The following is an 18405-nucleotide window of genomic DNA, read 5'->3' as shown; positions in this document are numbered from 1 at the left end:
TGTTTTTTTTAAAACACATCCTTTTATGTAATAGATTTGTGCATTTCAGCTTTTTAAAAACTGCACAACATTATCGACTATTTTCCAAGTAGCATCCCAAATTCACCTGCATATTTAAGAAAAGTTTTTTTTAAATACTATTTTCCTATCACGATAAGTGAAATCTATCACTTAAAAGAGCATAGAAAATGATCAGATAGGTAATTTAATTGTCATAAAAAATGACTCTAAACCTCTAAAAGCTGCGCTAGTGAAGATTGGTTGATTGTAATTTGTTTTACGCCCCGTTCAAGAACTTTTCACTTATAGAAAAACGTCACCATATACCGGCAAAGAGCTTGAAATTTAGACCTTTACTAGTACTCGGCGCTTACGGCCATTGGGCAGTGAGGGTTCTTTATCATCTCATCCTAAAGACCTGCAACGTTTACTTCAAAGTGCCGAGAACTTAATTAATAATGTGATATCCCCCCCCCCCCCAAACACACACACAAATTACAAAATAAATCCAAAGGAGATATAAAAACTAGCAATGAACATTATATTGAATATAATGTGGCACCTTCAGTGGATTTTTACGATTTTTCTTTTATTTCTTTAACCTTTCAAATAAAACCAATGGGGAAAAAATCTGACTTTTAAGATTTAGTTCAAGTGTTACGTATCCATAGGTATGACGTATTTCAGATGAATGTCCTATGCATGCATTGCTATAAAGGGAGATATGTCGGGAAGGGGGGGCTGACCCCCCTCCCCCTGAGATTTTCAAGAGTTAAAATGTTCTATGTAAAAGTAATAAAGATATGTCCATGAACCCATTTCCCCAGGACACTTATTAAAATGGCAACAAGTCATGTGCATTATGAACCCATTCCCCAGGACACTTATTTAAAAGGCAAGAAGTCATGTGCATTATGAAAAAAGACCCCCCCCCCCCGAAAAAGGTTTTCAAGTTTGAGGTAATGAATAATTAATTTCATTTATTTATTTTTCTTTCTTTTTACTTATTTGTTTATTTATCTATTTATATTTGCTTGTCAGAAAAATTCCGAGACTTGACATCTGTGATATTTGATATGACCCCCCCCCCCCCTCGATAAAAATTCCTGAGATGTGTCATGTGTGTGCTTAATTGTCCACTATATATAATTTTTTTTTTAAATTATCTTAACTAATAAAACTTGTCATTCCTACTATGGCTACACATTCTTTGTCCCTGCACAAAGCCATACTGAGGAATTGGAAAAATTTTATTTTCAGTTATGTCCGTTGCCATGGGAACAGGAATCCATACCAATTAATGAAATAATTACCAGTTTCAGTTTGCAGACGCATTTCTGCATGACCTACCAAGAAAATTCAAGATCATATAGATGGCAAAACTTTTATTATGCGTATATAGAATGTCTTTTTAAACAGTGATTTATCGGCATTTTTGAACAGAAATCGGTTTTTTTGAAAACTGAAAAAATGATGTTTGGACAAATATATTCTTCTAGAGTTTTGATATATCAAAAGGCACATTATAAATAACAAAATTCTACTGGAATAATTTCTGTTGCAATTTGTTTAAGGTTAGGGTGTTTTAGGGCTAGATTGACTGGACTATATGAAATATTTTTCAGAAAAGGACATAGAAAATGTACTTGTTGGAGAAAATCCTAACGGTAACAAAACGATAATAAACTCTGTCTTATTAATACAAGGATATCTTTGAATCAAGTGTTAAAATTACATTAAAATATTTTGCAATTTTTTCGTAAACTAATAAAAAAATAGACATACAAATATAACAAAAATCTTATCGTGTATTTATATATTTATGTGTATTTTCAGTATGAAAAATTATTATTTAGATTTACAACTTGTGTCTGTGAAGACGACGAAACAAGGCCAAGAGAAGAAGAAAGAAGGTCAGTTAATGCATGTGTTTCAATTATATCACTACAGATCACAAATGCATGCATTTACTACCGGAGATAATAAAAGTTATGACATAACCATGTAGTTTATTTAATTGTGGTACGTCGTTAACCCGAACTGCATCTTGATATGTATTTCAAAATATTCGCGCCGGATTGGGATTTTAATTTTAAGATTAAGAGTAAAACTTTCGTTTCAAAATTCTGTTTCCAATAAATATCGTACGAAACTTCTACAAACATAGTTGTAAATATATTATGGGTATGAAAGAGGTTACTATTTTAAATTGCATGGTGTCTTGTTGACAATTATTTGTTCCTTCATGCTTTTGACAAAAAAATTCGTAACAGAAAGCTGGGAATTCCAGTCTGACATCACATTGCATTTACATTTGGTTGTACTGAATTTGTAGGAACGAAGATAATTGGTATCACATTAAAAAGTAGCAAAATCTGTTAATCTATACAGCATAGAAAATAAAAATGTTTCTCGTCAGATTATTTGGATCCTAATGAAAAGGAATACAAGAAAAAGAGGATTGGTGCAAGTATAGAACTGGGAACAACAAACTCCGGATATTGTTATTCTTATTACGAACAGTTTTGGTACGACCCTGTTGGAAGTATCTCTCTAAATACGTGGTATTCGTCAGAACTTGCAACTTCAAGAACCGGCACAGAAATTCTTTTAGATAAAAACTTGAAATGCATAGCCTTTGGATATGACGCTGAAATCTTGTATTCACAAAGGGATGCAGAGAAAATTCAAGAAGAATTCTACTTCTTTTCAAAATTTATTAAAGACCTGTCGGAATATTTTAAGAAGGTGTGTAGAAAGGTCTTTCAAATAAATATCTTTGCAGACATAATTAACAAGTATTATTAAGCCTTGTCCAAAGTTCAAACTTTTCAATAGTAACCATATAAAACCATCCTGATAAGAATTCATGTGTAGATGAATATATTTGGTAATTGAAAAAAGAATGCCTCTATACAAAATTAATAGGTTTTCATTTACCCTCGTACTTTTTTGTGCAGAGAAAAATACATCCAGATTTGTATTTACAGCTCCCATCTATTTGAAATACAATTCATTATACTTATTTTTGATATAGGATAAAATAACATCAAAGCATGTTCTTCGTGATGTTCATAAGCAGAAGCAGTTTGATGCCATGGAGATTGTGGCTAAAGCGATAGAATATATGATGGAAGAGATTTTCAAAGACATAAAAAATAGTGGCTATACAAAAGAAGAAATCAGAATGCACTGGGTTCTTACTGTATCATCATTGTGGAACAACAAAGGAAAACAATTTTTGTGTGACTGTGCAACAAAGGTATTTTAAAGAATATATAGTAACTATTTGGCTTTAACATCAATTATTTGTTTTTGTTGTGAGTATTAATCCTCCTTGGACCTGGTCCCACCTCTGGAATTTCCGGGGGTCCGTGTTTTATGCCCAGTTTACGGGTTTGTAGTTTGTAGATTTTTTGAGATCGATCACCTTTCGTTATCATCACCTTTTCATTTATGTGAATTTCCTGCTGTGACGTAATCTTTTGGATTTTAAAAACTGTTTTTTAAATCTTATTACAACTAATGCCAGAAATAGCAATGGCATTAGAAAGAAAATCAGAATCATTTTATTGGCACAAATCGTCATGCTTTGTCTAGATCTGTAAGGGTGCACATAATGTAGTCCCCATATTTGATGATAAGATTAAACTTTTACATTTTGTTCGAATTTTAAACATTTCAGTCATCTGGGACAACATTATAATTATACATATTTTTAAGCTTCTTATTGCGTTTTGAATTATTACCCATTCTTAAATCAACAAGTTGCATTCTAATTAAAAAGAACAAAATATGTTAGAACATACTGAAAAGAGTTTTTCCATGGCTTTTTCAGGCTGGTATAAGCCGACAGGCACTTTTAATTGTGACGGAAGCTGATGCATTGGCGATGTACAGTAGGTATTCAGGTATATGGAAATCGAACACTAAGGATGTATTTAATTGTGGAACTAAAGTCATGGTACTTGATGTTGGAGGTAATTTTAATCAAAGTAAACTTTGATGCAAATTATTATAAAAGAATGCTAACTGCAGAAAAAATTTCGCTTCATCAATTTGAATTTATCATTTATGATAATTAATTTTTTTTTTCGAAACTGGCCACTGTTCATTATCTTCACCCATTCCATTATAATAGATCTTTGATAAATTGAATTCATTTCATAATAATTTTTAAATTCTGGTTGTAAAGCGCCATTTGCTTGGATAGAGAAATAAATTTTAAGTTTAAATAAAAAAAAAGGATGCACTGCTTTTTGGTGTAAGAGTTATCGCTTTTGCATCACCGTCTGACATTAGAAGGATTCATTGAAGTGCGAATCTGTTGTTCAAAGTTCAAAGGAAATCGTGCATGGAAAAAATATGGTCACAGCCATATCGGTAGCGTCGTTTATCAGTTTCTTTTAGGTCGCTGTGAAATGTTCTTCTTGAGGTCTGAACTTGATTAAATTTAAGTGTAAACTTAATTTTTTGTACGTGGCGGTTTCAGACCAGAGGTATATGTTCATATAGTATTAGTCAGTTACATCATACATTATGTATTTAATGTTTAGTCATCACTCATATCCATCATTTGGCCTAATTTCGTATGGACATATATTCGTACAAAATTCATATTTCATATTTTTAATTTCCAAAGACTAATTATTGCATATCTACATCAATAAAAATCAGAGTAGTAGGAAAAGTGCAACCCACCATAGTGTTTGTGTGGTTTATTTTAGCTCGAAAATATGGGGGGTTAAGGCAACTTCTTGTAGCTATTACAATAATGGCAGATAAATAGAAATTATAAGGACAAAGGAGAAATTCTATAAATGGGTAATATATATTATGGGTATTTGACAATGTCAGTTGAACATAAATTCGTTTATATCAATCTTTTGTACAAGGGTCATTAAAAAAAATACGTAGACAATATCGCTCTTCATGATATTATTTTTTTTTCTCAAGTTTTATGATCAACACATTTTTAAGTGCAAAACCATTTATTTTGTCGTTGTTTGAAGTTTCATTCCAATTCATTTAATGGAACTTATATTACTTAACTTTAAATTCAATGTTTTGTCACCACGAGCACTCTTAACTGCAATGTAACGTCAAAAACAACGTCGTGAAAGTTACAATTACTCATTTCTCACGATTTTGTAGCGCCTTGTTAACTCATTCAAATGTCTCCATATTACTTGATTCATACTTTGCTAGCAATTGTTAGTATGTCAGTGTTTTCAAATTCTTTACTGCTTAACTCTGCTTTTATAAGCTTTTATAAGTTCCACACAATGAAGTCCATGACGTTACTAAGTCTTTTGACCAGATTTTCAATGAAAATCTGTTTCCTCACAGACTTTAGATCGTCCAATTCAAAGTCTCTACCACTCGAACACTGTCTTTACCATTAATATACAAATGCATAACTCACTTCTGATATATTTCCTGATTTCTTCAGCATTTTTAGAATTTGTTAAGAGGTTTCCCGAATGCGAAACAAAATTATATCGCTGCTCTGTGACGTCTATTAACGTCACCCTTTTTCGCTTTTTCAAAGAGGACTACCTGTCTTCTGAAATTTATTTCTCTCTAACGAAGTAATGTATTATATTACAATTTGGTACTCAAATTATAAAATAAAGGTATATTTGAACATTTAAATGATATTTTATTTAAACGTATAACCTGTGTTGTCTACGTTACAATGACTTACTTTTATCTATCTATCTAACTATCTGCTTGACATTACATCTGAAATTGTACAATTTGAAGGCATTTTTAAAAGGGAAAATTTTTGTCTTATTCTTTTTACTAAATAATAGCAAATTAGATTATAAGTAATAAATTGAATAGCTAACTAAGTAATACATGTACAACCTGGGTTGGAGCAGTTTACGCTTTACAAACTCCGAATTCTTGGTTTATAAAGCGTAGACTGTCCCAAGTAAGTTTACGTAGTATAACTTGGGTAGCTGTTAAATTTATTTCTTAAATAAAATTTGTCTTAATTTGCCGCTAGAAACTTAGGCACAATTATCTTTATTTAAAATGTTTTCTTTATTACAGGTAGTGTTATGAATGTGACAGTACATGAGGTTGACTTTAATGGATCGCTTAAGTTACTGAATGTTAATCAGTCCATTGACTGCGGTGGAAACGATGTTGATAATAAGTTCAAGAAATTGTTGAGCATTATCGCAGGAGAACAGAAACTTGGAGAGTACGAGAGAGAATTCACATCTGATTATCTTGAAATTTTTAGGGCCTTTGAAAATAGAAAAAGACAAGCTACATCAGGGAGAAAATCAGTACTAATAAAGTTACCTTTAACTTTTATGGAGTTTTGTAAAAGACATAATAGGGACATGAACAAATTTCTTGAACAGAAATTTGGAAATTCTGTAAGGTGTTATCGAGATAATCTCAAAATCGAAAATACAGAATTTGAAAAACTATTCGAAGATACTGTGAAGAAACTTGTAAATGAAGCTGAAGATATTTACATAAAAGAATCGGACACTAAATTAATTTTGATGGTTGGAGGCTTTTCAAATTCATACTTATTACAGAAAAGGATGGGTGACGCATTCTCTAACAAATGCCATATTTTGTTTGAGGACAATCCAGAAGTTGCTGTATTAAGAGGCTCTGTGCTGTATTCACACCAACCCCATGTGTACCAGATGGTCGAAAAAGGTGTAATTGTGTGAAATTCAAGTCATGTTTAAATTCAACAAACAAGGAAACAATTTTTAACATTGCCGTTACAAGAGTCCTTCAATATGCATAGAGACAGTGTTTGTGGAACAACATAGTGAAAACTCTCCATTCCCCACAACCAAAAAGTAATAATAATGAACATGCATATAAAAACATGAATTGTTAAATTAACAAAGTATTCATCAATACAACTACGAGGGTTGTCCCAAAAAGTCGTAGACAATGTTTATAACTTTGTAAACATTCAACCAATACTAACCAAATTTTGCATATCCATAATTTATTCAATGTACCTTAAAATAGTGCATTTTTAAATAAATATCTTTAATAGTAATAATATTATGAGGATTTATAGGAAGGCCAATATGGTCTGTCGGCGCACGAACAAAATCCGGAATAATTTACGCATGTAACTATTCCAATTGCATTTGTTTCTCTGGTAAAATGTGAAAAATCAAACCCAAATTTATATCAGTGAAATCAGAAACAAAATCTTAGTATTATGTCAGTAGCATCAGATCTAGAGATAGAAGATTGGTGTCGTTATTTTCACACAGCTGTTAGAATTGAGTTTGCTGCGAATGACGTCCGTGAAACATATTGTACAGGTGTCGGATTAATCGGTTTTCACCGTATTATTAGTTACCTGTTTAATATATAGATTTTATACAAGTTAAAATACTAGTAGTATGAACCAAATTATCGACAAGTGCATGGCATTTTTTTTTTATTTTTGCCCATTTTCTAATATTTTGTTGCATCAATTTTGTCATAATCTCATTAAAAAATGGATTACTGCTGCTGTTAAATAAATTCTATTGGACCAACAAAAAAAGCATGTTGTCATTAAAAGAACATCAAACTAAAGGTGTTGTGTAATAAATTTTAATTTTGATTGAGAAAAGTATTTAAATATTTTGCACCTAAAATTTAAGAAAAGATATTTATAAAATTCTATACCTCAAATAGCTGTCTACCAGTTGAGCTGAGAAGATGTGCAGACTATAGAAATATCAATTTTTTTATGGATGAGAGTTTATTTATTGCAAAAAGAAAGAAAACAGTCTTAATTGTCGCCCGCGTGGTGCAGTGGTTAGAGCGTTTGCTCTAGAGTCGCGGAGTAAGTAATTGATCTTTACGTCGCGGGTTTGAATCCCACTGTGGGACGTGGAGACGGTCCTTCGGATGAGACAGTGTCAACCGAGGTACCGTGTTGCAGTAGGTGCTGGCACGAAAAAGATCCCTCACTGCTCAATGACCCTAAGTGCCGAGTATAGGTCAAAATTTGCAGCTCTCCACGGGCAAGTGGTGGCGTCTCCGTATGAGTGAAAGAATACGTTAAAGAATAAACAAACTAGTCTTATTTAATTGCTTTTGATGAACTTATGATAGATGAGTATTATCTAACCAATTTTTAATTATTTCAAACATACAAACAATTTTTCATTAGAAAACCCGATGTAAGAAAAGCGAGTGAAAATAACTAAATCTTTTAAACCGTTTCGGTTTTTATTATTCTTCCGTATTATACTTGCATATGCTAGTGCCTTTAAGATATGCTGTTTAACAAACGAAATGATAGCATCATAAATACTCAATACATCATAAACAAAATCACAAAAAAACAGAGTCCTCATTAACATAAACTTTTGTAAACTATAAAAACATGTCAAAATTATATTTAAGTTCAATGAAACAAGTACAAGCAAATGAAAGACAGTATGTATAAGTAATTTATCTATAATTACACTGAACACTTGATGTAAGACAAGCAAGTGAAAAGTACTACACAAATGAAGCTCTTCTAAACCGTGTCCACTTTTACCATTCATTCTGAATCATACTTGTATATGCTATAACCTTCAAAATATGTTGTTTTCCCAGTTGAAGAACGAAAAATATGTCTTGATCGGACATTTTCTGAAGAAAAGTCGTCATTCCTCTGAGAATTCTTGATCTGGGGCCTATCTATTTCCTTCGTTTTAGTGGACTTCACACATTTTCTACAAAAAGTCAAAATCATTAAGGACAATAGAAAAACGTTTCTTCATCGTCTTCCAACACAATATACATGTATACTTTAATGCTTTCATTTTTTTTTTTATTTTCCTCCATTAATTAATAATAAATAGGAAAGGAAGTAACAGTTGTAATTATGTAGTATGCAAAGTACATGTACATAGAGAATATTCAATGTTTTGTAATTGGACTGGTGAAAATATCAAAAAAATCTTTTCCACGAGTAATAAATTCCATATTCAACAACTACGAAATTTGAATTTTCTGCTTATTACATTTTCTTTGATTTCCCCATTGCCTATCTTTTCGTAACACAGTGTCATATAGTGACGGTATAGTTGAGCGGTTGAGATATCATAGCTTAGGGATTGTGAGATTGAAAACAAACACTGTAAACATGGATTTCAACAGCAATTTGGAGAAACTTTGGCGGTTATAGTCTCTATCAGGTCATCTTTAAAAATTTGTTTGGTTGCCCTCCCTCTCCCGACCGGCTGGCTAAAAATGGCCCGACTCAATTTTTTTTAACCTAACTATTTTTTTATGCATTCCGGAAAATAGATTTTGAAAATTCAGCATTGATTTGAAAATTTTCTGTGAAAAAAATTTTCCCACCTACCTACCGACCCAAATTTTTCATCCTGAGTCGGGAAAGGGCAAACAAACATTATTTTAAAGTTGGCCTCAGGATGGTTTATTGACTCTATCTTATCAGAGGCCAGGGAATATTTTTTACAAAACTCTTGGGAAGGGAAGGAAAATCTCGAGTTTTGCAGCACTTCTGATATTCTTTCACACTGCGCCAAAATATCACTTTGGTATTCTTTCACACTGTGACAGAATATCACTTTCATCCAATAAATAAATTACATTGTTATACCTTTTAAAATTGGTTCCTATATAAATCTATGCTAAAACAGTCTAACTTTTCCAGTGTTTTACTGAGCAGTCATAAAAAAATCGATGTTTGACCGTAGAGATAGATATTGGACCTGTTAATGAAATATTGGACCGCTTACGTCACACTGTGGGCGGGATCAGATAAATCTTATTTGCATTCGTTAGTGTTTGACAGTGGCAGTTTTATCGCAGTGCTGGTAAAGGAAATTTACATCATATAAATAAAAAATATAACAAAATATTTATCGACTGTATTCTCGGGCAAAATGCATTTTATCGACCCCTCGAACCAATCTGTTTGCCCTCGGCCTAACGGCCTTAGGCAATCAGTTTGGTTCTTGGGTCCGACAAAACGCATGTTGCCCTCGAACCCAGTCAATAAATATGTAGTATTTCACTGTTGAAAATGTAATAAAAGTTATTAATTACTAATAAACTAATAAGTTAACAAATATTGTATATTGTTTATAGGGTTATTTTCGCCCGTGTAATTTTCGCCCTTTCACACTTTCAAACAATTTTGCCTCATTTTAAATTCGCCCAGTCACAGTTCTGTTTAAGAAATTATACTGTTATTATTTGAATTCGCCCCGTTTTGAAATTCGCCCAACTGAGGTTAGGGCGGAAGGTGCGAAAATAAAACGGAGACAAAAATTTCCCTGTATATGCTTGAAAATATTGTTATGGATTAAAAAACAATAGAAGAGTTAATTTAATATTACCTATAGATGAAAACGCCTATTAATACAGAATACATAACAACAACCACACAAATGATGATAAAATATTTGTAATATTCTTTAATAAAATCGTCTATTTGCTGAATTGGAAACTTTGTAGTAATTGATCCAGGTAAATGACACAGAAAGTTTCTTAATTCACTCCAAGAGCCGTTTGTGCAGGTGGTATTATAATTTTCTCCTTGTGCTTCATATTCAGGACAGCAAGACAAAGTAGCAATAGACCCTTCCACATGTATTGTGTTTGAAGCATTCCAAACACCTCCAATAATGACTGGTAAACTGTCACATGTTCTTACTGAAGGAAAAATCAGAAAATGAAGAAAGCAACAATTGTATATGTATTTCATATATGCACCTTATCTAAAGTACTCACAAAATAGGCACAAAAGTAGTATTAATATGATATTGAGATATACCTCAAGTTAAATATATCCTTAAAATGCAATAATAGGCCAAAAATGTTTTGTTTTCTTCAACAAATTATAAATTATTGATTAGTATCATAATAGTATCATACTAGATTTACGTACTCTCATATGAAGCCTCAATAGAAGAATTAAAAAGGACAGATAACTTCCAAGTTTCAACTGCAAATTCAGCAGATTCTGTCAGGACGTAATCGAACTCACATTCCTCGTCTCCAACACATAGTTCTTCAGCTTCCGCGGAAATATTTGTAGGTAGATCAAATGTCGGACGAAAAGATAATTTTTGATAATCACTGTAGGACTTTCCAGATCCATAAGTGAACAATGATTCATTTTCAGCAATTCTCCCTTCAAAATAAAACATTTATGCATGAAAAGATTACAATAACACTGCTCGTCTTTGTATAAATGTGAATATCTTACATTGATTCCCAAATCTATCGTATATCTTCTCCGATGTTGAGTTTGGATGTAAAATCTCCCCTGTTGGTGATTTTAAGTCATTGCTTGAGTCTTTATCAAAATCCCCAAGAAGGCCTCGTAGGTTTCCTGAAAAAAGAGGAATAACTTACTCCTTATCCACGTCTTTACACCTCTTATACACACACACTCACACAAACTCACCCTTTACACATACACAGTTAACACGATATTCTGTTATAGATACATTTAAATTGATAAATTTTAAACGCTAAATGTCACATTCATTTTAAAAATACAGAGTTTCTATGACCTTGTCAACAGAAACTGACGCCTAAAAGACGGCCATCTTAAAATCATTTTTGAACGATAAACTTATGATAGCGTGTTTTGCAAAATGAAAATAAAAATAATCTACCAGGGTATCAGGCTTGTTTCTATTGTTGCTAGGTCACAACTTGATTGATACCTGGGATACTTTAGGAAATAATGCATACTTTGAGACGGCAATCAGTGGTCATGTTCAACTTCTTGCAGTCGCCCGCGTGGCGCAGTGGTTAGAGCGTTCGCTCTAGAGTCGCGGAGTAAGGAGTTGATCCTTACGTCGCGGGTTCGAATCCCACTGTGGGACGTGGAGACCGGTCCTTCGGATGAGACCGTATAAACCGAGGTCCCGTGTCGCAGTAGGTGCTGGCACGAAAAAGATCCCTCACTGCTCAATGTCCCTGAGTGCCGAGTATAGGTCAAAATTTGTAGCTCTCCACCGGCAAGTGGTGGCGTCTCCATATGAGTGAAAAATTCTCGAGAGGGACGTTAAACAATAAACAAACAAACAAACAAACAACGTCTTACAATTCATGTGGTGGTTTTGAAAAAGGACTGTCATATTGCACGATATAGGAATAACTTAGGAGATTTATTTGATTGATTTTAATAAAAAAATTTTTTTCCATTTGTTGGTATTTTATACATAATCATTTATTGGTATACTTATTTGTTCCAATAAGATGTCACTGATGAATGTAATCCAGAAGATAACATCTGTATATGGAATACTTCTATTTTTGTTGAGGTAATTATTTCATCTTTTTAATATTCGTGTAAGTAATTCACTATGTAAATGATATCATACATTATATACAGTGATAATTAAGTTTTACCGATTTGTTTCTATGCATCACTGCAATAAGAAACATTCAAAAGAATTATGACAAGTGGATTTTTTTCTTATTCCGTGCATGAATAGCTAAGAACCCCTTTACTTGTATAAATAAAGATTAGATAATGTATATGCATGTCTTCAATAAAAATGCAATGCACTTGCGTCTTACTGGAATTGGAGAAAATGACATATAAAAATTTCAAATTGATAGTAAAAATACTTCGGTTAACTATAGTTAACACTTTGACAAACTTTGTAAAATCTTTGATACTGTACTAATCTATAGTTTTGAACAGTAAACAACAGGTAACTATAGTATTTTAATGTTTGAAATGGTTTAATCAACGAACGGGTATTCCTTTTTGATAAATTACTATACCATACCTTGGTTTTATTCCTCTAAGTGCACTTAGTTAAAATGAAACAGAGAATCTGTAGCATCGTTTCATTGAAATTTAAAAGTTACAACAAACCAGTGTATACACAAGTATCAGTTTTGAACTGGGTTTTTTTTTTAAGATTTCAACTGGAACATTTGTCTGCATAATGCCCTGTTTACAATAAAGGGGATGAGAGACACGGCACCACTCAAGATTCATCGAGTTCGTTTATTAAAAGAACAGAATAAAAACGGATGAAATTGTACAAGAACTAATTGTTCGAATCAAGACTTTTAACTTGTAAAAAAAAAAAATTTAAATAAATACGCATAGGAATACTATTTTACAATTCAACAAATTCAATAGCTTTTGATGCCGAGTACTTATATTCAAATTTAAATTATAAGGGTAAGCAACTTGTACTTGATATTAGATGCGTTAACTCTCTTTTTGACCTCAGATGGAAAAGTATTAACCGGTAAATGAATGAAATCTGTGGCAATATATCTTTCTTTACTCCTCACTAAGATATTAACAGTAGTGAAGGAGAAACTTCAAGAGTACTGTGCAACAATATATTTGAGAAGTGGTGTAAATCAGATGTGGATACTTAAAAATTTCAAGGAACTTTTGGAAAATTTGAAATCACAAGATTTTACCAAAATCAACAGCTTAAAAACTTTCGACTTTTCAACTTTATACACATTCATTCCCCACGATAAATTAAAGTCCAGGCTTTTTGATGTCTTGCCCCCTTATTAGCAGACCTTTTTTGTATTCATATGAAGCAGAATTTGTCCAAAATCTTCCACGTGAAAAGAAGAAAATACTTGCTGTGGCCTTCACCTCGACACTTACATATATCGACGACGTATTTGTCAATTAACAATGGTTATTTCCAGTGTTATGTCGATACGATATATCCCGGTGAGCTCGAGATAAAAGATACTACAGAGTCTAACACATCTGTATCATATTTGGATATTTTACTTGAAAAAGAAGTTAATGGTAATCTAACAACCAAACTTTATGATAAACGTGATGACTTCCCTTACTTATGCAGCAATATACCTTCATCACCTGCATACGGGGTTTATATCTCTCAGTTGATTCGATACGCAAGAGCATGCTCTACGTATGTACAATTTCTAAAACGAGGTAAATTATTGACAAACAAGTTGATGAAACAAGAATATCAGCTGTCTCGTTTAAAGTCATCATTTCGTAAGTTCTATGGTCGATACAATGACCTTGTCAGCAAATACAATTTATCATTGAGTCAAATGCTGACTGACATTTTTCATACTAATTGTTAGGCCATTATTTACACACTGAATTGTCGACGGATTTTTCCGTTATTTCCCGGTCATGACAAGGAGCACACGGCGGGTGTGTATAATAGTATATTATAAGTCGTACATACCGAACAGTGAACTATTTCCTATCACTGGAAGAATATTAAGCATACTGGAACTCGCTATGGCTTTAAAAGAAATACCAAATGAGGCAAAAGCTATAATAAATTCCCTGTTGGTTGTGTTAACGCTTGTTGAATTAGTTGTAAACTGTGATACCGTAATTCCTAAAATAAAATGGATAAAAGACATATTACTGGAATTTTTCATTCTATAAAAAAATTCTTCTTTTTCGTCGATATTTCTAGAAAATGCTAAACAATCCTCGTTTTTTTCTTCAAAATGTGGTGTTTGTAGATAAGAAGATAGAAAAGTATTGAAGTTTTATATAAAAAAAATAGTTCAAGTAAATAATTTACCTTCAACATGATGAGGATTGGTCTCATCAAAATCAATCACATTTCCATTAACTAAAACATCTGCAGTTCTGATTGAGTTTAAGAGGACTTCTACAACCACAGAGCTGTTTAAATCTTGTGATGCAAAGGCAGTGCATATACTTGCATCTACCAAATTACCTTCATGAAAAAAAGCAAATTAATTGTAAAAGAAACTCGTGTTCTTATGCTGACGATTATCGCTCAAACACATAGTATAGTTTTTGAAAGTTTTATGATTGTCCGTATGTTATACACATATTAGTATTCTTATCGTGAACATACCATTCTCTTTTCGAAACTGTTCAAACCGTATCTGACTTTGAAAGGATCCGTCTACAGTTTTCATAAGCATAAATTCTCCAACACCATTAAATGTATATTTAAATCCATCAAACGTAGTTATATGGGGGTCTCCCTTAATTTGGGCTACAAAAAATTATTGCATTACTACCGACACAACAAGAACATACTTGCATGAACTGAAAGGTGACTAACAAACAAGATAGAAAAGCTACTTAAATCTACTAAAAATGTTTTAATCATATAACTCCCATTTCTTTTTCTTTTCTTATATCTTAGCGATATGAAGGTTTTTATCGGGAATATAAAAATCGTTTTCACAAAAATTCTTAAGAAATTCTTAAGTGCAAAATCGGTCGTAACTTTACGAGAGCCCAAACCCTCTCTTAAGTATTTTAAAACAGATTCAATTGTAAAAATATAACCACAAAAACCAAAATACACATTAAATTGAACTTTTTTAAGCAACTTCCATTAATATTTTATAATTTTATCACAATCAATGTCGAAAAATTAAATGAAATTCACTACAAAATATTTACGATTGAAGTTTCACTTAAGATTTTCGTATGACCTACTTTTACGTCAGACTTGTGATTGTGACGTCAGATTTTAAACTTCCCTGCTTCACAAACGATTGCATTCGATATTTGTTGTCAGTAATGTGTGTTATGCTGACATATGTTGAAAACTAAGTTTTATTTTTATTTTCACCCATTGATTTAAGGATAATAAAGCATATTGAAGTCGTTGCTAGGGATGAAGTCTGTCGTAAGTAAAATCTTAAGTTCAATCTGCTAAGAATGCGTTCGTGAAACGCACTTAAGATTTGTTGTAAGAAATTCTTAAGTTAAAATCCTATGCTAAAACTTAAGATTTTTTGTGAAAAGGGCTACTGACTTTTCCATGTCAAATGACGATTGTTGTCTTCCTAGACAAATTTACTTTAGCATTGACATAAAAAAAAATCTGGTTGAATTAAAAAATCATATTGTGTTATTTTACTTCTCATTAATTTTGATACTTAATATATTCATCTTACTACTAAAGAGAACAGATAAATATCCACAGTGTCATTCTGCTGAAGTTCTGTTACATCCGGGTCCCAAGATATTGACTGTTGTCCCGTGAACCATTCAGAATTGTTTTGTCTGAAGACTCTATGCTCGCTGTCCGCAGGGTTAACTTAATTAAGAATACTCAAAAAATTAAAGAAAAACAAAATATTTTCAGTTTTTAAAATCGTCAATCTGTATAAAAGATCGGAGACTTCGAGATACTTTCATTTCTCTGACGTTAAAGAAAAATTCTTTTTAAAAATGTCAACTCATTACTCTATGAGGGAATTCCTTTATCCAACACATAAATTTAAGTGTCTGTAACTTAGACCTCTGAACAATAGGCATGAAGCTGTTACTTTTACTTAATTGAAATTTATTTTCATATATCCATGTTCATATGTTCGTACATAGAACTGATCATACATATATATATGATATATAAGAATTTATGACAGGCAGGTATTTACTTGATGCTTATTAGTTACCACCAATTCAGTCTTTAATTAAAGCTAGCGACGGTTACATAATTTTGAGAATGCAAACAACATATAAGATTGCAGAAGAGATCCAAGAGCAGTCAAAAAGGTGTTATTTAATTATTTGTTATCCTCTTGTAGTGTTACTTTTCAACTCTTTTTCAATAGTTTCACCTTTAAAGTTCTGTTGTAATATAAATCTTTGCGGGAGCTGAAGTTTAGTAATTACATTTTTTTTGTTAAATAGTTATCTGTTGTGACAAAATCTGATGTAATATATACTCTATGTGATCCTTTTACAGAAATAGAATATTTCGTTTTAAATAACATTATTCACAAATCTTGACAACGTATACCTACCGACTGTGTAGAGACCTCGAAATAAATTTTTCACACCTTGGTCCTCAATTTCTATCCTTATGATAACATCGCCTGTGTAATTGAATATAGGAGTAATGCAAACCATGCTGAATTTTGATTGTCTTTCACAACTGTATTTTCTGGATCCCTGGAAAGTAGCCGTTATGTTTCCAGTGTCTTCAATACACGGACCACTGAGGACTAAATACTGACCCCCTAAAAGTGGACCATATCGAGGAGTAATCGTCAGATCTCCTGAAAGGACAATAGAATAAAACATATATTTCCATACGGTCATCTGAGTATCAAGAGTGGTTCTTAAAAAGGTTTATACAAGAAAATATTTTATTGTCTATTAAGATTTTTAATCCCCCAAATATGATACTTTCTAAGTGCAAAAAAGGTCACACAATAATTTCTGCGCATTAATTAGCATGATTTGTTCAATGATAAATATTATTCAAACTATTTTACGTAATATCAGATTATATTTATTGCCATGTTTATATCTGATAAAATATGATAAAGATTAAAGTGACTAACCTAAGAGTTACAATTTAAGTGCAAAAAGGTCAAGTTAATTGTACCGTTGCTCAGTAAGATGTACACTGACCCCCCAATTTTCTTTGTGAAATTGAGTCATGCTATATGACTACTTGTCTAAAATATACTTCTCAAAAAATCCTTCATGTAACTAATTTCACGAGTGACATACCTTTATACCAAATAACAGTGATGTAAATGTAAATTATATGTGAATATACAAGTAATAGTTCCATGTAGTATGAATTGGAGAACATAAAATATAACAATCCCAAATCAATAGTAAAAATACTTAGATATACTATAGTAAAAACTTTGATATACTACAGTGAAAACTTTGATACTATAATTAACTATAGTAAACTATAGTATTTTTGTAAGGGTATGGTGGATTGATAATTGCATAAAAAATACGAATTCTAGAAGTCGGTTCCTAAATTTTTGCTAAAGTTATGGTGATTTTTGAAATTGTTGGAATTAAAAATTAAAAAAGGAATTTCATCAATTAAAATGCGGTTTGATGACCTAGGCATATTATACGTTTAAAATCTTTGCTTGCTGAGAAGTTCGTGCAATGCATGCATCTTGAAATATGAAATTTGTGATAATTTTTTGAGAATGTACATTTTAACGAACTTAAAATTTTACTTACATTTTATTGCTTAGAATGGGCAAAATAACAAACCATATAAGTTTAACGCAATTGACATAATAAATAACTGTATATATACATTTAGCTCTCTGCTTCTGCAACAATTTATAGTAGATGTTTTGACCTACAGAATGGAAACACATTACTCTGTGAATCTCAAGATGCGAGAAAACGAAAACTTTATTTTCACTTTACTAAATGGTTATGGGAGACACAATGTTTTCAAGAATGTTGATTATTTTCAAACTATCTCATTTCATCTTAATTCCTATGTTTAGAATCAACTAGGCATATTTCTGTTACTACTTGTCAGATGTTTATGTCAACTTCTGATGTTTATGTCATTTAATCTTATGATTATGTCGACATGTGGGTCGGCATAAACATCTGACAAGTGGTGGCAGACATATGACACAATAGAACTCTCAATCATAGTCATTAATTTCAGGCTT

General features: G+C 32.0%; 2 protein-coding genes across 2 annotated transcripts in view; one reads left to right on the top strand and one right to left on the bottom strand.

Annotated features, from left to right (window-relative positions):
• The first annotated feature begins 2180 nt into the window (after window positions 1-2180).
• LOC133196914 (heat shock 70 kDa protein 12A-like) lies at window positions 2181-6735 on the top strand. Its single transcript, XM_061332760.1, has 5 exons — window positions 2181-2184; window positions 2420-2748; window positions 3038-3262; window positions 3839-3980; window positions 6061-6735. The coding sequence occupies exons 1-5, from the start codon at window positions 2181-2183 to the stop codon at window positions 6702-6704; spliced, it is 1344 nt and encodes a 447-aa protein (XP_061188744.1). The 3' UTR covers window positions 6705-6735.
• A 3616-nt stretch (window positions 6736-10351) lies between these two features.
• LOC133196913 (mucin-4-like) overlaps window positions 10352-18405 on the bottom strand; it is a 32701-nt gene continuing 24647 nt past the window's right edge. The window contains exons 6-14 of the mRNA XM_061332759.1: window positions 16759-17010; window positions 15904-16046; window positions 15762-15792; window positions 14844-14987; window positions 14541-14699; window positions 14190-14348; window positions 11228-11353; window positions 10907-11152; window positions 10352-10671 (exon numbers count right to left, since the gene is read on the bottom strand). Of these exons, the coding sequence (XP_061188743.1) occupies window positions 10352-10671; window positions 10907-11152; window positions 11228-11353; window positions 14190-14348; window positions 14541-14699; window positions 14844-14987; window positions 15762-15792; window positions 15904-16046; window positions 16759-17010 (1580 nt within the window). The remainder of the gene's footprint in view (window positions 10672-10906; window positions 11153-11227; window positions 11354-14189; window positions 14349-14540; window positions 14700-14843; window positions 14988-15761; window positions 15793-15903; window positions 16047-16758; window positions 17011-18405) is intronic.

Source organism: Saccostrea echinata, unplaced genomic scaffold (assembly GCF_033153115.1).
Source record: "Saccostrea echinata isolate AGI-Se365-2 ecotype Australia unplaced genomic scaffold, CSIRO_AGI_Sech_v1 ptg000030l, whole genome shotgun sequence".
NCBI lineage: Eukaryota > Metazoa > Mollusca > Bivalvia > Ostreida > Ostreidae > Saccostrea > Saccostrea echinata.
The sequence above is the reverse complement of the archived record's forward strand: the minus strand, read 5'-3'. Positions and strand labels throughout refer to the sequence as shown.